The sequence below is a fragment of the Nilaparvata lugens genome, chromosome 6, assembly GCF_014356525.2.
Source record: "Nilaparvata lugens isolate BPH chromosome 6, ASM1435652v1, whole genome shotgun sequence".
Classification (NCBI taxonomy): Eukaryota; Metazoa; Arthropoda; class Insecta; order Hemiptera; family Delphacidae; genus Nilaparvata; species Nilaparvata lugens.
The window spans coordinates 2,551,502-2,574,635 of record NC_052509.1 but is presented as its reverse complement, the minus strand read 5'-3'; the positions used below and the strand labels follow the sequence as shown (position 1 = coordinate 2,574,635).

The following is a 23,134-nucleotide window of genomic DNA, read 5'->3' as shown; positions in this document are numbered from 1 at the left end:
ATTTTTTAGTCCTGTTACCCAATTTTTGATGTAATTTATAAACGGAAATTTGGGTAACCTATTAATAAAAAAATAATATTTGTTATTTACAAAAGAAAATTTATATTTTATTACTCACATTTCTTAGTTACTTAAAATTATTACACCATATGCTCAAAATGTAAAATGTCCACCCATTGAGGTTATACACGCTCGGACTCTTTTCACCATATTAGCAGAAACCTTTTTCAGAGTTATATTGGAAATATTCGTGATTAAGTCTGTAATATTGGCTTTCAGTTCATCAATATTGTGAGGATTGTTTTTGAAGGCCTCAGACTTAATGTAGCCCCACAAAAAGTAATCAGGGGATGTGAGGTCTGGAGACCTTGGAGGCCATAAACCCTTGCTTATTATTCGATCACCAAAGAACTCTTGCAGAAAATCCATGGTTTCTCGAGACGTGTGACAGGAAGCGCCGTCTTGTTGAAACCAGCCATATCTTTCTTGAGGTTCCAGTAGAGCCACAAATTGACGCACAATATTCCTCTGTACTAAATCACCCGGTACAGTAGTAATGAGTGAATACTTCTTTGAATGATACTAATTTTTTGAGAAAAATTTTAGAGTCTACACTACAGAGTACATGGATTAGACCTACAAAAGATTATCGAAAACAGTTGAGATGTAGACTGCAAAGGTTTTGATGAGAGTGTGGAGTAACATATTAACTTTTACAGTATCTCATTTGAAGTAAGGCATGCATTTAGCGGGATAACCTATGATATAATGCGTATTGTTATTCAACGAATTGTTCCATCTTGATTAAGTAGGTCAATATTTATTACTACAATAATATTATAATGCAGTAGACCTACCGATATCTAATATAGGCTACTGAATACATTTTTAAATGTTCAGCTTGAACGATTGCTCTTTTCAAATTAATTTGTCATGGGGCTAAGTGGGGTACCAGAGTGAAGAATATTTTATCAAGTTTTCACACCAGAATGACAACTTGCAGACTTTATTAATTGTGAAAAAATATGCAATATTTTCCCACTGACTGGAGCATGCTTTCGAATAGCATGAGATTGTCAACTGTCGACACACTTGATGGAACATGCAAGCAGTTCATAATGGATAAAGAGATTCAAGACGAATATGTCAATAAATTTATAATTAATATTTAGAGAGAACCTTTCATTTATATAATACAATATAGGCTACAAATGGAGTAGGTCAATTTCCACACAGAAAAACTAAACAAGTAGAGAACACATTATAAGAATCTTTTGTAACTAACTATTGTATGTAATATTGTAATTTATCTAATATTTTTGTAATTGATGTTGTAGTTTTAGTTTTTTGGGGAAATAAACATTTATTATTATTATTTATTTATTAATTACATCATACTCACGAGAGTTCACGTTCGTTGAATGAAATTAAGTTATTAATATGAAAGTAATACCAGATTTGGCTAAAAATATAAATAGAATTCGACCAAATAACTTTCTGAATGCTGCATATTATTTCGGAACACCTACAAGCTGAATACTATTCAGCCTTGAATTGTCAAGGAGAAGTAAAGTAGACATTATAGTAAGATTCACTTTTTAACTGTCAGCTTGACACTCATTAATCACACCAATGTTTCCTATTCAATCAATGGTGACAGTTTCAAGTGAATTTTAATACTGACGTACAGCCTAGAGCAGATGATACCAGTATTAGGTAATAACATAATAACTGGATTATCCTTTCCTATCAAAGAGACCGGGTGTATTTTTCTGATTGTGGCGTCACTGTGTAGCATTTTCCTTGTTTGAGTTCACTATTCAACGATAATATTATTCACCAAGTAAGGTTTGATTAGAAACTTCATAGATTATTAGAGTAGTTATAATTCCTAGCATTACCTGCTTACCTACCTACTACCACACATAATAAAACAAGACTATAGATTTTATAGACTGTCAACATTAAACATCATGATAAATAAAAGTGTACCGTATAAGTTATCTACTGTATATTTATTTATCAATGATGAACAGTAAATTTGTTTCCGATGGTAGGAGGATAGATGCTTTCCCATACTAGAACTGGTGCAAATTCTCTCAGGATACCTAATCATCGAACTATCTATTCCAAATCGTTCCTTGTCAGTGCTTGTCATGAATGGAATAAACTTCCCAACTCTATTAGATGCATTGAGAGCCGAGCGGGCTTTATCCTGTCTTTGAAAAAGTATCTTATAGAGAAAATGACTGAGTCTTTAGGAACACAAAATCATAGAATGATTGGGAATGAAAATCCAGATTTAGCCCTTGAGCTGCGTTTACACCAAAGTTATTAAAAAAATGTTAATAACAATCCTTATAGATTCTTTTAGTTTGAACATAACTTAATATACACATTATGAACACATGTGTGTTTGTCAAGTTCCGTTCAATCTAATAGAATCTATAAGGATTAAGTTATTAACATTTTGTTAATAAATTTGGTTTAAACACGGCTTTAGCCTACTATTTCATTCCCGAGTTTTGAAAAATATACATTTTAATTTTAAAACTCAATTACACAAGGAACAAAATATTTGAATTTCATAAAAAGTGTCGAACTTATCGCGTCATAAACAGTTGGAAGAAATTAAAGTATAATAATGTACGATAAATTCGGTTTTTTATTCATAATTTATGAGACAGGGGATTATGAACTAGACCTTGATATGAAAAGTTCATTTGATTGAAAAATTAATCTAATTGAATGCCAATATTGAATAGTAAAAATATTCCATGATGTCTTGTGAAATTACATAGGTCATTGATTGCCGAGGTAATAAAAATGACTCAGAATATCTTTCATATTGAATGTCTACATGATCACTTTATTTATTGATGATGATTCCATTGATAGCAGTTTCTAAGCTGTTCTGCTGCACTAGATAACTTTACAAAAACCAATTGTTATAATGCATATCTTTGAAACTCACTTGTCTTTTGTTCGAATAAATGATTCAATAAAACCACACTAAAACGTAACCCTATAGCGATGTCCACGTTATAATGGCAGTGGATAAAGATAGAAGAATAGCGATGCCGATTCTCTGCATTGATTAATTATATTTCTACACTTTCAAAAACATAATTGACATCGTTGTGAACCTAGAAAAGGATAGTACAACCGGCTTTGTCGAATGATAGACAAGGATAGCAAAACTAAAGTTGATCAAATACTGTCATTATAACGTGGACCTAACTATAGCTATGTGTAATGCTTGAACAATTTTTTCAATTGATTGTAGACTTCTGATAAAACTCATAATTATTTCTGGGTCAAATGATAGTGAAGACAGACATATAATTCTTATCAGATTTCAGTGGAATTCAAACATTCTTATCTATCTGTCAAAATTAATGCCAAAAGTCTCATTGACCTTGATAATATGAATCACCACTTAAAAATGAAGCAGAGGTCATTCGGTGTAGTGATATATATGGTATGATTCATTAAATACAGTCAGCATTCCCTATGCACATCATAAACGCTCAGTATTCAACCAGCAATGCTGGCAGTTTTGAGTGAATATCACTATGGCAGTGAATTTCGCACAATGTAATCATGTGTGCAGTTAATTCACCCTTCAAACGTGTGACCCTCTATAATCTGCTTTCATCTGACATCCTTGAACAATTCCCCAATAGAAAATTATAAACGTATTTTAAAAAATTATAAAAAAATAGCCTATTCATTATAATAGTTTCATAAATTTTAAAAATGGTTTACAGCATAATTCATTGATACTAGTAGTTCTGTGAACAGTAGACCTCACGCAGTATTCTCATCCACAAGTACCGATTGAAACTATAGAGCTCATGGAAATACAGCAAAAGACTGGCTTCTCCACACATCTGTGTAATCACTTGTCAGCTGATTTATGATGAATAACTCTATAGTCTGATTTTTACTCTAATATTGGCGTATGAAGGAGGCTCATTTTTCCTTTATATTATCCTTGAAATGCAAAATTTCCTAAAACCTTTTATATACGTCGACGCGCAATTAAAATGGAACATACCTGTCAAATTTCATGAAAATCTATTACCGCGTTTTGCCGTAAATGCGCAACATATAAACATTTAGAGAAATGCCAAACCGTCGACTTGAATCTGAGACCTCACTTCGCTCGGCCAATAAAGTATACATGAATTACTCAGGGAGAAAGATTTAAAGCTTGAACAAAATCAAATATTTGACAAGTTATCAAATCCAGTGAAAGTTGAAGTCTAGCTTTAAAACAATGGATCGATTAATACAGGCTACAAGAGTTTGAGACAACACTTGCTTAATAATGCAAGTGATTTGCAGTATTTGAAATTGAGTACCTATATTCGAGAAAGAGGTGGCTAATCTACTTGTCAAAACTTTGCCAAAAGTCATAGTTGACGAATTTTTATTAGTTTTTCTTGAATGTTCATGCTCTTTTCAATTATTTTTCTTTCAGATTTTTTATACTTTCCTCACTCTTTGTGCTATTGTATAGTCCTCTCTCTATTCTCTGAATAAGTTATATTCCTCATTTCTACTGTTTTATTCTTTCTCTTGCAACTCCTCCAAATTTTCTACTTCCAACGTTTTTCTTTCTCCTTCCATTCGTCCTTCCGATTGATTTTTATCTAAGCTATCAATTTCATTCAATTGAATTATTCATGTTGATTTATTTTTCATTCAGTTGATTACATATTATATTATATTCATTTATTACACGTAAATTCTGTAAATTCATGTTGATTATTAATTATATTCAATTCAGTTAATATTCAGTTGATCACGTTAATTTTATTTCCCCTCCAATATCTGACCACACATATAAACTGCCGTGAGTGTTTTTGAATAAATATTATCTCTTATCACTTCTCTTCAAACCATATTTTTCCTGAATCAAATTCCGTGTTATCCTGTTTTTTCAGCTTTAAAAAAATAGTAATGACATTGTAAAATATCCTCCACCCTTGACATACCGTAATAAGCTATTATATCTATTTGATATAAGTCTTTCAATTTTAAGTATATTCAATTTATTCAGCTATTATATCAATTTGAGAATTCAATTGTATCAGTTATCCAGTTACGTAATTCTTCCACAAACTATTCGAACAAATAGGAAAATAACTGAGTGGTCCATCTACTTTGATCGGTCTATTCTCTTTTAAACCACTCGAGGCTACGACAATTTTACAAACATAACCAATCAAATAGGTTTGCGTGATCCATTCTTCATTCTCTTTCAGTACAAAAACATTCAAACTAGGTCAATTTACTTACATACATGATATTGTACCGGAATAGGATACTTTGAGCAAATTTTCTATCATAAATAGATTAGGCTATTTGTACAAATTTACGGAAAAATCTTATTTGAAGAGCTCGTTGGAAATTGGGAGGAAAAGTCAATAATGATTTGCAATGCGAGGAGTATTTACTTAATTTATTATTGGTCGTGACCTTGGACTATGTGGACTCACGCAAGGTCGTTTCTCTATGCTAGAACACGCAATGTTTCCCTGTCTTCCGGTCATCAGATAATCTCTTCATAAGAAATTTGTACATGATATCGATTTTATGTACGAGTTTGTTGGTATCACACTGCAGGCTAGTATAGCCTACAATGAGGACCTGAGTAAGTGAATATAAATTAATTGGGTTGCAGCAAAAATGTTCAATATATCGAGAGAAAATATGAACCCCGTTATAACGTATGTTAAGGCTGTGCAAAGGCTAAAAATAAACTTTCTACTGGTGATATTTTTCAAAGTTTTTTGATGTGTATATCATGAAGCTATCAAAATGAAAAAGGTTTCTTAAGGTGCGTACAGACTTTTGCTCTGCTCCGCAATCGAACGTCACTCGAGCAGAGCGATTGATGATCGACCGGGGAGCAAGAGTGGAACGCGAGAAGAGCTAACATCTCCCGTAACGTTCATGATCGGAGCGATTGCGGAACGAGTGCGGTGCTTGCGTGGAGCGATTGCGGGCGTGCGCGGAGCGTGTTGGAGGCGCGTGTATCTGTACGCACCTTTAGGAAAACATTTTTTTTCGATCATTACTTTTTGAGATAAAATCGTCTTAAGTTTAAATTTTTGGGACAGAACATTTCAAGTTCGGTAAGAAATAAATCCATGAAATTTAGAGGATAGATTCTTGATGATTCAATAAAACAAACATTTTCTGAGAATATCAATTCTTAAGAAAGTTATTCAATTTACTAAAAATGACCAAAAATAACTTTTAGTTGAGTCATTTTTGGTAAATTGAATCACTTTCTCAAAAATGAATATTTTCAGAAAATATTTGTTCTACTAGATCAACAATACCATGAAGAATCTATCCTCTAAATCTCATGGATTTATCTCTTATCTAACTTGAAATGTTCTGTCCCAAAAATTTAAACTTTAGGCGCTTATATCTCAAAAAGTAATGATCGGAAAAAAAATGTTTTCCTGAGAAACCTCTTCCTTCCATTTTGATAGCTTTATGATATATAAATCGAAAAACTTTGAAAAATATCACCAGTAGAAAGTTTATTTTTAGCCTTTGCACAGCTTTGAGAAACCAAGAGAATCGTTCAATTGAGGTATACTTTCAAACGGAGTCAATTTTACATCAAATTTACTAATGGAAATCATTTATTTTAAGAGTGATTTGTAAGGAAGAATTTACAAAAAAATGCTGAGAGTTACAAGTGAAAAGGTATTCAGATTTGCATTTATCATATTTAATTTGAAAATTAATACGCTTTATAACGAGGGAAGGGTCTTGCTTAATCTGCACCAGAAAAGTCAAATTATTGACGAGATAAAACTGAGGCGTTTGAGTTGGCTGGGACACGATGAGAGGATGAGTGACTCAAGAATTGTGAAAAAGGTCTTCAGGAACAACCCAGGAGGGAGAAGGCTGAGAGGACGTCCGAGAAAGCGTTGGCTGGAGGATGTGGAGGACGACATTGGGAATCTGGGTGTCAGGAGATGGAAGGCTGCCAATAGAGACGAATGGGGAGGCTTTTTGAAGGAGGTCAAGGCTCTGAGTGAGCTGTAGTGCCAAGGAGTAAGTAATAGTCCAGTCAAATGGTCGTTTTTCAAAAAACAGCCCCGAAAGAATTTTCCTCGACGGTTCTATATGTATTTTGGGACGCTGAATTCGAATCTGAAATTTGCTGACACGCCAGAGGGCGGCTTCACCCCCAAAACCCCCAAAATTTCGGACTTTTTTTCAATTCTCCCATTTTATCTCGTGAACCTTGAGTTTCTCAAGAAAAATCATTCTTGACAAAATCAAAGAGAATAAAATTTCCAATAAATTGAGTGGTCGCGCAGGATTCTACCATTTTTGGTTCCGGAGCTACGAATTTTCAAAAAAGGGGTATTTTTTAATGGTTTTAAAAATTATGCAAACCTACCACTTCTACCCTATACAAAATGGATATTTTTTTAGTATAGATAAAGAACCACACATCACGTGAAAGAACAATTCATTATGAACAGGATTCCTTAGAAGGGCTGTTTCCTGAAAAACGACCATTTGACGACTTTAAGAAGTAAGGGTCTTGTTTTATCAGGGTTCACTTTTGATTATGGAATAAGGAGGAGTCAATCTAAATAAGTATATTACTATAGCTGAAATTCATACTTATGTTTATTCTTCACGTATAATCTATATTATATTTCTATACTGTATTACGGTTTACGGTGCTACTATGATATTTTAGGCTATTTACTTACCCCATTTTGGTCATAGTTGCTTTTGAAGACATGTCTAATCAATGACTTATCAGTGTGAGTTGCGTCATAAGCGACAATGTGAAGTATTGCGACTAAACGTGTCTGATCATGTCTTGTCTTGTATTGACTAACTGGTGTATGTGCCTACCCTTATTCTAAACCAAAATGTACAAGAGGTTTCAAAAAAGGTGGCTACCGACCTATACATGCTATTGGATGCTATAACTTACATGATTGTTCTATTTAGATGAAGAAGGAACTACATAGTTTCAGATTTATCATGATAACTAGCCGTCAGGCTCGCTTCGCTCGCCATATCCGTCTAGCCAGGGGGCTCCGCCCCCTGGACCCCCGACTGGATTGTCCAAGAATGAGATTAGCAGGCTCGCTTCGCTCGCCTGCATTTTTATCATGTTAGGACAATCCAGTCGGGGATCCAGACTAAACGTCTGGCTAAACGGATATGGCGAGCGAAGCGAGCCTGACGGCTAGTAATATAATATTCCCAGGATTGAAGTAGCAGTGCCCAATCAATTTTTCCGCGATAAATGCATTTAAATCTTCAACTTGATGCCAACCTAACAAAGTCAACTCAACTTAATGCCAACCTGACAAAATTATTGATTTAGTTGCCAGTTAACAACTGTTTCGAAGAGGTACTCTATCTAGATTATAGTTCTATAGTAACATATGATATGGAAATTTCAATTATAATTAAGAGATTGGGAGAAGAAGAATATACATGCTAAAAGACGAACTTTAAACCCTTAAAAACAACCCTTAGAGTTAAAATATTGCCAAAAGATTTCTTAGTGCGCCTCTAAAGGGTCAACTGAACATACCTACCAAATTTGAACGTTTTTGGTCCGGTAGATTTTTAGTTATGCGAGTGAGTGAGTGAGTGAGTGAGTGAGTGAGTGAGTGAGTGAGTGAGTGAGTGAGTGAGTGAGTCAGTCAGTCAGTCAGTCAGTCAGTGCCATTTCGCTTTTATATATATAGATAATACAGGGAAGCTATTATTCACATAATTCAGCAGTTCTAATTTATCAAATATTTTATTGGATTGCACATGAGCTGTAACTGAACCTGTCCGCTACGAGATACGACAATCTGAAGCGATAAGCATGACATGAATTCCTCAATAAACAACCTTGGAAATATATTGTGCTTGTCAATACAATCATGACAACTGAGGAAATTCTTATGACAACAGTGAACTTGAACAAATAATGCGGCAATTAGCCCACCTGAAGGTGTATAGAAAGTAATTGAGACAATTATCTTGAAAAGTGTAGTTTTGACATTAGGAGGAACGAGGAAGACCTATTGCATAGTCATAGTGAATAGTACATTTCTAGGCTGCGATGTCATTATATTGAGGCCAGTAAACAGTAATAATGATTTACTAGTTTGTTGTCTAGCTTATGTCTTATCACTATTATTATTTGTTGTGACTAGTAGCTTAGTATTGCTGATTGCATAAGTGTCAATGTTATTCAGTTTGATAGTTTGATTACTTTTTCACAGTTTTCTTCCTCCTTTCCTTCTTCTTTTTCGCATTCCTCTTCATCTTCTTCTTCTTCTTCTTCTTCTTCTTCCTCTTCTTCTTCTTCTCTTCTTCTTCTTCCATACATCAATTTTATTTATTTCAATTCTATCTTAATATGAGAAATCCATTTTCCATTTTTCCTTTCAATGATTCCCATTTATTTCTTTATTTTCGCTAGTTATTATAGTGAGGTCCACGTTGTTTTATCTGATGTGACATCAACTGTCCATTCTTGTTTAAATAATCAATCATAGTTTATTCGTCAAGAATTTTTTTTTCATTGATTGAATAATAAATTCTCATGAATATTTTGTTGATTGATCATATTTCTATATTGTTGAAAAACGATCTGCCAACGTTTCACAGCTAGAAAATGATAGCGCTATCTGCTTTGTAAAGTGATAGAAAAGGATAGCAACACCCGTCTTAATCAAATATACTGCCACTATAGCGTGGACCTTACTATAGTCTTCTCACCTCTCAGACCTCTTGTCTCTTACGATTGTTTCTCCTTTCTCTCATCTTCACTATTTGAACTTCGTTTTATATGCTTTTCAACACTTTCAACTCTATTTCTTGATCTTATTCTCTTCAATTCTCTCATTTTACTCAAATGAGAATTTTACTCTCATTTTATTCAAATTCTTGGATTCCAATTTACCACTTTCACTCCTTATCCTTATCATATTCATTCCTTCCTCTAATAAAGATTTCCTACTTACTTCACTTTGTTCTCCCTTACAAAATACATCAATATATTATTATCTTCTGAATTTTCGTATTATCACATTCATAAAAATTATCTTCTAGACTTTTTCTTCCATGCACGTTTCTCTTACAATTATTATTTATCTTCTACTCCTCACAATTTTCTTACCTTTCACTTCTTCAATAACATCTTCTTTATATTCTTCTCTCTTCCAATTTTCCTCCAGCTTCTTGGTTACTCTCAATTTTTTTCTTCTTTCCGATCTTTCTTTTCTGCAATTTAACCTTCCTATATATGCATTTTTGTTGTATGAAAAGTCTCTCTCTCTCTCTCTAAATATTTTTGGAAAATTTTTCTTCCTGAAAAATGTCTTTCTCTTTTGCATTCTTATTTACCTCCTCCTATGATTCTTCTACTTTTCTGCATTATCGTCATTTTTCCACTTCACTTTTTAAACTTGTACTTTGAACTTTTTCTTCCTCTCCTTCTCTTTGACCTATCTATATTATCTCTTCCTTCCACCGCCTCCTGTTGACAGGTCTTCAACATTCTCTATCAAATCATCTTTCTCTAATTCCCCATCACAATTCACACATTTCTCCCGTCTCTTTTTCCACGAAGTGAAATGGCCAAAACGTCGAACAACTTCAAAATTCCATTTTCAATTTTCAAAAAACTTTGGTACCGTGGTCACACTCCAGCGTTGGGATGTAAATTCAATAAAACTTTGGTAAACAGAGTGCATTTACGAGTTCGTCAACTTCCGTGAGAAAGTGCCCATTGTTAAAATTAACACTCCCTGACTACTCAAGTTCATTAGCCCACTTAACAGTGATAACAGTTTTTCTCACTAGACATTAAGTACTTGTAATAGTACTAGACATATTTAGTACTCACGAAAACTCATCCAAAATTAGTAACATTTTTCTGAAATACCTAGTTTTCTCTACAAGAACTATATGCTTCGAGTTTTCTATATAGTGTGATTCACTAGAAATTGTCTTTAGCATTTGTAATAGTTTATACTAGACATATTAATTTAGTACTCACGAAAATTCATACCGTATCCAAAATTAGTAGCATTTTTCTGAAATACCTAGTTTTCTCTACAAGAACTATATGCTTCGAGTTGTCTATATAATGTGATTCACTTGAAATTGTCTTTAGCATTTGTAATAGTTTATACTAGACATATTAATCTAGTACTCACGAAAATTCATACCGTGTCAATATTAGTACCATTTATTCCGCAAAATTCCTAGTTTTCTCTACAAGAAATACCTGCTTCGACTTTTGTATAGTGTGATTCATTTAAAATTGTCGGCATTGGTTGAATCGGAAGCAGTGTTTCTAACGGATCGAAGCAGATCTATAAAAAATGCTGACAGTTGGAGGTGTAAAGTGATTCATTTCAAGCTCTCAACGTTGGTTAAGTTAGAAAGGGACATTGATGATTTTTATAATAAATACTGACAGAATCAAATGAATCTCACAGTATAGTGGAAATTGATCCATTTCAGACTTTCAGCATTATTGGTTGAAAGTTGGAAGCAGCTTTGATCATTTCTGAGATATACTGACACTATACTGGATTTCAAATTGTTTAGTAAGGTAGTCTCCAAACTACCTTGACGATAGTGAGGTCCACATTATAATGGCAGTGGAGAAAGATAGGAGAAAAACGTTGCCGAACCTCTGTCTTGTCAATGACTTCTATAGACGGTAGCTGATACAGGTTTATTGATGTAATATCAACTGTTCATTCTCGTTTAAAATAATAAATTATATTTTATTGAGCAAGAAATCATACTTTTCAATAATTTCCTAATGAATTTTCATAATTAGGATGGAATATTTTGTTAATTAATTATTAATTCTAAATTGTTGAAAAACGATTTGACAACAGAGCGAAGGGAGATAGAGATAGCGCTATTTGCTTTGTTGAATGGTAGACAAGGATAGCAATACCATTGCTAATCAAACACTGCCATTATAAAAACGTGGACCTCACTATAGGTAGCCTTTCTTATTTGTATAGAATTCATGAATTTTTATGAATGTGGAACTTGAGATCTATAAAAAGTCGTCAATACCAATTTCATTCCAATATAATTATTATGTTTTTTCAATTATGATATCCAATTATTAGGTTGTGTTTAGGAAGTTGATTGGATGAGTCATAAAGTATGTACCCTATATCATAGCAAATTAAGTTGATTGAATCTAAGATTTATAAATAGAATCCACCATTAAGTACGCTATCAATCAAACAATCGTAATAATATTGTAATATCGTAGACTAGTTCTACCAACTTTTAATAGCAAAGAAAAATACCAAAATCATTATGATATTCAATCATTAAGGAATCAATACCGGATATATGCAGGGCCTTTTGTTGGGAAATATCGACAACAATCCTGACTCTACTTGATAGTAATCAAATTATTACCATAATCCTGAAAATAACTGTTCGTCAAGACTCGGGGTTTTCCAATGAAAACTCTTCTGATTAGGCTACTCATTATTTATTAGGTTTTTCAACTTGGAATAGCAATGGTCAATTACGGGAGATTAGTCAACGGGAGGAGGGAATAGTCAGTTATGAACTCTTCAAATATTAATTTTTCTCCTACTTGTATTGTCCTAATAATTAATTTACAATGAAACAGAGGAAGGCCCACTGATAATAGTATAATTATTGTTACTTTAAAAGAATCTCTCAATACCTGCTAACAATTACGTTAATCATGGATTCTCCTATTCGTATAGTCCTGATTATTAATTTACAATGAACCAGAGGTAGGCCTACTGATACCAGTAGGCCTATATCAGTAGGCCTATAGTTATTACTATTTGAAAAAATCTCATCAGAATCACTCATTATAGCATACACAAATTGGTTTTTCAAAACATGAATCACGAATCAGCTTTAAGCACGACTGTCGGCATGAACAGTCGATAGAAGCTGAGCGCTACTCCCTACTAGCATCGCTTCTCTCATCGTTGCTAGGATCGTTTATCACAGCTCCGACATAACCGTACCCTTATTTGTATAGAATTCATGAATTTTTATGAATGTGGAACTTGAGATCTATGAAACGTCGTCAATACAAATTTCATTCAAATATATAATATATTATGTTTTTTCAATTATGAGATCCAATAAGGCTGTGTTTAAGAAGTTGATTGGATAAGTCATAAAGTATGTACCTATAGTATATTAAATTAAGTTAATTGAATCTAAGATTTATTAATAGAATCTACCATTAATCATCAATCATACAATCGTAATAATTGTAATATTGTATACTACTTCTACCAACTTTCATAGCATGGAAAAATACCGAAATCATTATGATATTCAATCATTACGGAATCAATACCGGATATATGCAGGGCCTTTTCTTGGGAAATATCATCAACAATCCTGACTCATCCTGATAGTAATCAAATTATTACCATAATCCTGAAAATAACTGTTCGTCAAGACTCGGGGGTTTCCAAGGAAAACTCTTCTGATTAGGCTACTCATTATTTATTAGGTTTTTCAACTTGGAATAGCAATGGTCAATTACGGGAGATTAGTCAACGGGAGGAGGGAATAGTCAGTTATGAACTCTTCAAAATATTAATTTTTCTCCTACTTGTATTGTCCTAATAATTAATTTACAATGAAACAGAGGAAGGCCCACTGATAATAGTATAATTATTGTTACTTTAAAAGAATCTCTTAATACCTGCTAACAATTACGATAATCATGGATTCTCCTACTCGTATAGTCCTAATTATTAATTTACAATGAACCAGAGGTAGGCCTACTGATACCAGTAGGCTATAGTTATTACTATTTGAAAGAATCTCTCAATACCTGCTAACTATTGCGTTAATGATGGATAGATACAGGTGAAGACACGAATTGACAGCTCTAATTTGATCGATCAGAGGCCACTCATTCAGCGCATCAGTTCAAACATCCCGCCCACGCTGACATGTAGGTATAGGTCAAAGGTCAGCCCTAAGGAAAGAGGGTCACCCACGGTAATAGATATCTCAATTTGACAGGTTATGTGTAGTCTATAAGAGGCTAGTTTCGATAAAAATGGTTTCAAATAGAAATTTACTCACCAGTAGAACGCTATTTTGTCTCCCAATCCATTTTTGACATTTTTATCCAACAAATTGTAGCTGATATTTGTCGATGCACCTTCCATCCATTTTATGTTCACAGGCCCTTTGTTGATGTCGAAATTATAGTTGAAAAAGTTTTTCGGGTCAGCTTGAGTCTCCCAGTAGAACTGTTTCGCAATCTCTGACCAAAACTCTTCGGGGTTATCAATGGACTTTTTGTACATCTCTTTGTATTGGCTCATAGAGCTGATGTGAGCTTTTTTCGAAATCGAGGGATGGGGCTCGTATATCGGTTTACTGCTCATTTTGGAAGGTTCACTGGTACCGTTCACTAAAAATTAAATTTACACTTCCCGTCACAAAAGTAGAGGAGAACACTTTTAACGCACAATTTTTACTCTGAGAAGAGAACCTCACAGAACCGCGTCCGACGAAGGACTGAAGTGCGAATCCGCAGTCGACCGAACGTCGCCGAATTGTGGTCGATATTGAACGAGTGTGGTTCCGATTGTAGCCGCCGCGAGCGCTAGTGTCAAGTCATTCATAAGATACGTGATACGCAGCGAGTTGTGTATCTTGTATCATATGACCAGCACGCAAGTTTCTGATGAGTGAAAAATTTCATATCAAATGTAATCTATATAATAAGAGAGAGTAGGGTTATGTTTGTTCGTGTGTTCGTTTGTTTGCATCAAAAACATGTCAACTTGTGGATTGCATACCGGAAAAACGGGAATGATTTAGATCTCCAAATTTTGAACATAGATTCTAAAAATATCAATCTCGTATCAAATAATTTGAAAGCCGGACAATGTACATAAGTTAAGATAAGTATTTAGAAATAAATTTCATGTAGCTACAATAATGTATAATATATCCTACTGTAGAAATAATTTTAGAATTTTTTGAATTTGATATTGCCTATTTCTTGAATCTGTTATGAGTAATTGAAGAGATAGACACAATTAAATTGTTTAAAAGATTATAAGATTTAGAAAACCTTATATTTTATAACAACTTTTCCCTTGCTTTTTATACAGTGTTTCAGAAGTAGTGTCGAAAATTTTTGGGTATTGTTCCTGGATGATAGGAGTCTACAATATGTCGTATTCAAAGTGTCCAAAACTCAGCGGTTAACCTTATAACTGCCATTTTGTTTTTTCACTTAGGAATTTTTATCTCAAGAACGAACTGTTGTATTGATCTAAAATTTAGCATGAGTATTTATGCTATAAAGACTCAACTTTAAAAAATAAAATGGCGGCCATTTTAAATTTTTGATTGCAAATTTCACGAAAGCCGTTCACTTTACAGAAAATATACAATAGGCAAAAAAGTTAGCAAATTTTATCAATATTTAAAGTATACCTCATTTATTAAGATTAATCGGAAAATAACAGAAAATTTCGTACAGCATGCTTGATCATGAACAAACAAGATCATCTGAAAAACATTGTAAATCAGCTGGATGGCACTATGGAGCCATACCGAGTTTCAAAGATTCATCTTAAATTCAATTGGAATTGGAAATGTAATATTGATGTTCAAATTGTAAAAAGTGGTCATGCATGCAATACGAAAATAATTGATTTCTCTGTTATTCTCCGACCAATCTCAATAAATGAGGTATCCTTGAAATCTTGATAAAATTTGCTAACTTTTTTGTCTCCTATAAGTTTTCTGTAAAGTGAACGGTTTTTGTGAAATTTGCAATCAAAGATTTAAAATGGCCGCCATATTAAATCATAGATTTAAAATGAAATTTCACATCGAATATTTTTTATTTATATTCAAAGATGAGTCTTTATAGCATAAATATTCATGCCAAATTTCAGATCAGTACATCATTTCGTTCTTGAGATAAGAATTCCTAAGTAAAAAAACAAAATGGCAGCTATAAGGATAACCACTGAGTTTTGGACACTAAAATACGACATTTGTAGTCTCCTATGATCCAGGAACAATACCCTAAAATGTTCCACACTTCTTCTGAAACACTCTGTATAGCCTAATTAATCAATTTGCATTGCTGTAAAAAGTGACTAAATCACTTGCCAGGTCGACCTTTATCCATAGTCAGAATATCAAATAATTTAAAATTATTTTACGAATGAAATCAATCTTTATTTTTGAATGAATAGCCTATGATAAAGTATAGGTAACAGTTTAATCAAAAAAGGTACATTCTGATAAAAAAATTGCGCATTTGAATTTTTGGTTTATTCTTTCTTGCAAAAAATAATTTTCGTTCCCACAATCTGTTTCATAAAACTTATAAGTCACGTAATACAGAAAATTCACCATTCTAATAAATTACATGCTCAATATAGCCGATAAAATCAGCTGTTCCTGTATTATAAGACTACCAAGTTTTTTACTTTCCTTGCCCTATTACCATAGGTAAGGAAAGTATTGCTCTCCGAAAAAAATTAAGGTACCCAAATTTCTATACGTTTTAGGTCCCCTGAGTCCAAAAAAGTGCTTTTTGGTATTGGTCTGTATGTGTGTGTGTGTGTGTGTGTGTGTGTGTGTGTGTGTGTGTGTGTTGTGTGTGTGTTGTGTGTGTTGTGTGTGTATGAGTGTATGTGCGTCTGTGTACACGATATCTCATCTCCCAATTATCGGAATGACTTGAAATTTGGAACTTAAGGTCCTTACACTATAAGATCCGACACGAACATTTCGATCAAATGCATTCAAGATGGCGGCTGAAATGGCAAAAATGTTGTCAAAAACAGGGGTTTTCGCGATTTTATCGAAAACGGGACCAACGATTTTGATCAAATTCATACCTAGAAAAGTCATTATAAGCTCTATCAACTGCCACAAGTCTCATATCTGTAAAAATTTTAGGTGTACTGCACCATCTATGCAAAGTTTGATTTTAGATTCCCAATTATCAGGTTTCAGATACAATTTAAAGAAAAACTATGCAAAAGAAGTGAGGAAAGCTAAGTGTAAGAAAACAGCTGAAATATTAACAACTAGTACCAATTTTAACTCTGCTGTTTGGGAGGTAATTAATAGAAATAGGAGAGCAGCTCAAAAAGATACAGTTACTAATGTCCCTAGGATAATCGATGAACATGGAAATTATATGGATGATAGTATAGACATTTGTAACTTTTTCAATAAGTATTATCAACAGGTTGCATATAATCTCCAAAAGTCACTGAACACTAATACTTATAATACAACTACATTAAATGCTGAGCCAATTGAAAAGGTATTTAAATTTCATCCATTATCAAGAGATGAGTTGTCAAGAATAATAAAAAATTTGAATAACAAAAAACAGTAGGATTGGATGGGGTCTCAAGCAAAATTTTAAAAGAATGTGAAAATGAATTACTGGACCCTTTATTGCATCTCCTTAATACTTCACTAGAGCAGGGTATTTTCCCTGATGATCTGAAACAAGGAAAAATTTTGCCAATTTTCAAGAGCGGTGATTCTGAAAGAGTTGAAAATTATAGACCCATTAGTATTCTAAATGTAATAAGTAAAATTTTTGAAAGAGTAGTTTTAAATAGGTTATTGATGCACCTGGAAGAAATTAATTTCATATGTGATGAACAGCATGGGTTCCAGAAAGGGAAATCTACTAAGACTGCAATAGTATCCCTTGTTGAAAGACTAATAGATATAATAGATTCAGGTGAGAAGGCAGCCGCAATATTTCTTGATTTATCCAAAGCTTTTGATTGTGTGAACCATAGAATATTATTGGAAATACTAAAAACTGTAGGTGTGAATGGTATAGAACTAAAATGGTTTGAATCATATCTCATAGGTAGAAACCAGTGTGTTGAGCTTACCAAGGTGGATGGGAATGAAATAGTAAAAATTAAATCTCAAAAACTGGAGGTCCAGGCTGGAGTACCTCAAGGCTCAATTCTGGGTCCCTTACTGTTTCTGTTGTATGTGAACCAATTACCAAAAGAGTTAAAAGATCACAGAGCTCTGTTGTTTGCTGATGACACATCGCTTATCTTAAACAATTATTTATTAGATAGTCTAGAAATAAATGCTTTTACTGGAGTACAGTCAATTGTCCAATTCTTGAAGCAAAGGCAATTAACAATAAATAGTAAGAAATGTCAATTCCTACAATTCAAAAGTAAATATAATTCAGTAGAGGATAGAGAAATAAATGTGTTTGTAGAGGAAAATGAATTAGACCAAGAAGAGAAAGTAGCATTCTTGGGAATTTTATTGGACAGGAAATTAACATGGCATCCTTACATTGAGAGGATATGTAATAAGATATCATCTGGGGTATTTGTCCTGCGGCAGCTTGCTAGGCTGAATGATAAAAAACTACTGTTAACTGCTTACCATGGACTTATACTATCTCATATTAGGTATGCTATTTTAGTATGGGGTAATTCATCTCAACAAAATATGGACAGGGTGTTTAAGATTCAAAAGAAGGCACTCAGATGTATAGAGAAAGTGAATAGGTTAGACTCTTGTAGGCCTTTATTTAAAAAGCTTGGTCTATTAACTGTGCCATCTTTGTATGTATATGAAGTTGTAATGCATGTGAAAACGAGTGGTGTGATCCAGAATTCAGATGTTCATGAGTATAATACGCGAAACAGAGCAGATTATCATATAATGGGTCACAATAGTAGGTTATTTGAACAAAAACCAGATTATTTTGGTAGGAAATTTTATAACAAGCTACCTCAAATCTTGAAAAGTAATGATGATTTGAAGATTTTCAAAAAACAAATTAAAAAATATTTAGTTGATAGAGCTTTTTATAGTGTACAAGAATTCCTTTCAAACCTAAACTAGGTTGAACTACTTAGTGTTAGAATTATTATGTAATAACATGACTTGTCTTATACTCCATGACTGAAGTCTTTAGGACGTAATCTTAAAAAAAAAAAAAAAAAAAAAATTTACAGATTATTATGTTTCATATTGAGTTTTGAGTACAGATCAATTATAGTTCTTCAATATATTTTTTTTAAATGGAGAGTTTTGAAGTGGAATTAAGACGAAAACTGATTGCAAAATGTTGACATTAAACTAATATTTCATTTCAACTAAACATTTCCAATATGAATGATGAGATTCTAAACAAAAATAATCGTCACCTAAAAATTTCAATTGGTTAAAAGTATTTTGAAAAAATACAAAAAAGAAAAACTAAATTGAAACAATTGTTTCTTGAAAAGAATATATGGATACACAAGAATTATTTTAAAAAAATGTTTAGTTTGTTCAGCTTTTTTAAGTGGCACAAATGCTGTTCATCATTGACATTGCAAATTATGATGTTTATTGTTTTTCATGAATATAAAAATAAAAATATCTTTCTTAAAAATAAAGGTCACAAAGCCTTTCTACACAAAAAGGTCTAAAAGCCTGAAAAAGGGCTAAAAGGTCTTAAAGCTGAAGCTAGTTGTGATTATACAAAAAAAAGTTCAAAAAATGGTACCTGCTATGTAATTATTTCTATATTAATTGAACAATATAAAAGATAAACAGAATGACATAGGCTATACAAATATAATACATAGAATGTTTATACAGAATGAGTCATATGTATGGGAACCCTTCAATAAGTTGGAGACTGTTGTAGATAGGCCTAATATAATACTGTAACTTTCAGGATAAGTTATTGGTCAAATACTCAACAATTGAATTTTAACCCCTCATAATGGGGTGACTTAGGGGTTGTAGCTAGAATATTTTGAATGTAAACACCCACTGTGTAGTACATAATTTTAAAGGCCTTTTTAAAACAAGAAAGATGGCAACAATAGAAATGTTCTATGATACTATTATGCAAAATGGCGGCTGATTGAAGTTTTAGTTTTTAAGGAAATAAGGGTTGTAACTCAAATATTTTGAATGTACACATCCATTGTGTGGTACATCATTTCAAAGGTCTTTTCATAAATAGGAGAATGACATCAATAAAAATGGTCTATGATACTTTTATGCGAAATTGCGGCTGACTGAACTTTATCAATTATTTCTTTAAAAACGAAAACTTCAATCAGCCGCCATTTTGCATAAAAGTATCATAGAACATTTTTATCGATGCCATCTTTCTTCTTTCAGATAGGCCTTTAAAATGATGTACTACACAATGGGTGTTTAAATTTAACATATTTGAGTTACAACCCCTAAGTCACCCCCCTTATGAGGGGTTGAAGTTCAGTTGTACGTCAAAAGGTAGAGTATTTGACCAATAACTTATCCTGAAAGTTACAGTGTTATATCTACAACAGTCTCCAACTTATTGAAGGGTTCCCATGCATATGACTCACTCTTTATAACAAGCTGCAAAATAATCGTGTCTAATGTGATGGAATTATTTTAGATATGATTCAAGAAAGGGCGCCTATGATTGGGACTACAACATGAAACTGAGTGAGAGACGTCATGGGGAGAGAATCAACGCGAGAGAGTACAGCAAATGGAGAGAGACGGGAGTAGCGTTTACCTGGCTCGAAACAGAAATGTCCGAGAAGAATTTAACGCTGACCAATGCCATATTCCAGCATCAAGACCAAATTCTACATCATGGATTCTTGGGCGACCAGGTTTCAGCGCCATACATCGCGTTTGGTTTAGACTGTGAGGATAAAGAAATGCTGAAAACGCAAAATGGCGTTCACTTGAAACGATCAACCGACATTATGTTCAGGAATCTTTCAAGGATGTTTTGGGAGATTGAGCATCAGACGCCGTACTGTCATGCCGATGAGAAAGATTCGCTGAGTAAGTATATTATTTGGATTCATTTTATTATATAGTTAGATTTACTTTAAAACTATCAGCATTCTTTATTGTAAATTTATATTTTTTCATTCTAACAATTTTGAAAGTGGATTTCACTGTACAACAATCCCTTAGAAAAAATTATCAGTAGCTTCTGATAAGCAGCAATGAAATTGTAGTTTTCAATGATGGAAGAGCTTAAAAGATGGGAGAGCTTTGTACGTATATAGATATTATGTCAAATATACGACCGTAGAAAACGTACAAATATGTTGTAGTAGAAACTTGGCTGAAGAATAAACTCAAACACTAATAAATCAACCCTGTAAATAGAGATTTTCATTAATTGTAATTTTTATGATCAAGCATGAGCTGAAACTTATACTAGTCCAGTCAATATAGACATAGAAAAGCTTGCAATTGATATAGTAGTTCTGATTTTTTAATATATTATTTGGACACATGAGACAAGTCCAGAACAAATTTCTTCATGCGAAATTTCCTTGTGCAAGATACAGAATGGCCAAAAAACCTCGTATTTTCGGTTCATTTTCCAGTTATCAGCTATTTCTGCCAAATCCAGTAATCGGACAGAAACATTTCCTCTCGCCTTTTTTAAAAATTTTGAATAAAATGAGATCATTCGTAACTCTCTCCAATATCTACGTATGTATCTCCAATAAATACTGATTTATGATTTTTTAAAAATGAGTAAAATTTTAAGAAAAAATCAATTCTGATGAGTTTTAGTTTTTGATCAACAATATCATCCGATTGTTACCATTTAGATGTATAATTCAAAATTCCTCTGGCGAATGTTTGTGCTCTACAATCTTAGATCAGGTAGAGCGATCTATCTCATTATATATTTCCAGGTACACCTGACAACAATGCTCCTTGTATTGTGAAAAACACCTAATTTTCAGCTTCAACAATCATAACCAATTACATCGCCCTCACATTGATATTTCGCACAATGATATACATGAGTTCATGAGATTATGTTCTTTGGGGATCACCCGTTAGATGCACTTTATTTCAGTATTTCCTCGTGGAGAGGCGCGCATAAGGACACCTCAAGGATCAAAATTTCAAACACTTATAACATTTGAAACAATGCTCAGATTTCATTATACTACACTTCATTCTTCTCGGCTCGTCAAGGCGGTCCAAAATCATGCATCATTTGTAATGTGGATGAAAGCCCAAGATATGGAATAATTTTGAATTTGCATGATGCGTATATTTAGCCTATTACAAAGTTACATTTTTCATCTTTGGAAATAATTTTTTTCAACTTTTTCATTTTTGCAGATTTGGGAGTGATGGTTACAGAGTTAACTGAAACTATCCATACATCCACAGAATTTGAAGAACCATCACAAAAAAAGAAAAAGGATGAAGATTTTTTGAAAAAAGAACCTAAGGAACGCGACAACTACACCTCTCTTCCTTTGCCCAATTTCAAAGTAACATTTTTCCCGCCTTCAGCCATAACCGACCTCCCTCACAAACAAAAGTTCAACAACTTTTTCGACTTGATTTGGATTTCGCAAAATGTGTTGAAAAAAGTTTCAGCCGATTTGTTTACAATGGTTAAGAATGGAGCGAAAGTTCTAGTAGAGAATAGAAACTATGTTGTATCTTTGTATAAGGAGGAATTCGCGAAAACACCAGCTGAAATAGACTCAGTTATGAAGTTGTGCTCATGCGCACTAGTAGAACCTTTCGACTTGAACAAAGATGGTTATGCTAAGTATAAATATCAAAATAAAAGTGATGGTGATAAGTGCCTGGGAAATGCTGAAGAACTGCATGAGATTCCCGATGAAAGAGATGATGTTTCCAAAAATAGTATCGATCAGATTGTAAAGAATGTTGAAAATGAAGAAAATTGAGGATAATTTAAAACATGATTTCATATTTATACAACAATTAATAAAAAAATAGTTTATAATAGAGACTTTCTATCTGCAATGGGTGGTTGAATACTGAAAGGAACTGTATTTTCTACTTGACTAGTTGTATTGATAAAATAACCCAAGGTTTCAATCATGTTTTGCTCTTTGCATCATCATCATCATCATCATCATCATCATCATCATCGAGCTTCAAATAACTGATGATACCATGAACACTGAAACTCAAGTTTTGTGTCAATAAAACAACTCAATTAGAAAATTAGAAGTTGGAATAGCATATTGTATCATTTATCCAATATAGTGTAATATGAATAGAATAT

The 23,134-nt window shown here is 33.1% G+C and overlaps 2 protein-coding genes across 2 annotated transcripts in view; one reads left to right on the top strand and one right to left on the bottom strand.

Moving 5' to 3' along the window:
• LOC111057202 (acetyl-coenzyme A synthetase) overlaps positions 1 to 14,609 on the bottom strand; it is a 69,864-nt gene extending 55,255 nt beyond the window's left edge. The window contains exon 1 of the mRNA XM_039429937.1: positions 14,146 to 14,609. Coding sequence (XP_039285871.1) covers positions 14,146 to 14,453 — 308 coding nt within the window. The 5' untranslated portion in view covers positions 14,454 to 14,609. The remainder of the gene's footprint in view (positions 1 to 14,145) is intronic.
• Positions 14,610 to 20,379: 5,770 nt separating this feature from the next.
• On the top strand, positions 20,380 to 23,127 carry LOC120351766 (dynein assembly factor 3, axonemal-like). The gene is made up of 2 exons (XM_039429935.1): positions 20,380 to 20,892; positions 22,207 to 23,127. Exons 1-2 carry the CDS (start codon positions 20,532 to 20,534, stop codon positions 22,788 to 22,790), a joined length of 945 nt encoding a protein of 314 aa, XP_039285869.1. The 5' UTR covers positions 20,380 to 20,531; the 3' UTR covers positions 22,791 to 23,127.
• The last annotated feature ends 7 nt before the right edge of the window (positions 23,128 to 23,134 follow it).

Coding starts and splice junctions, on each gene's coding strand:
- LOC120351766 (XM_039429935.1), top strand. CDS start 20,532: ATGAAACTGAGTGAGAGACGTCATGGGGAGAGAATCAACGCGAGAGAG. Junction 20,893..22,206: donor CGATGAGAAAGATTCGCTGA/GTAAGTATATTA, acceptor TCATTTTTGCAG/ATTTGGGAGTGATGGTTACA.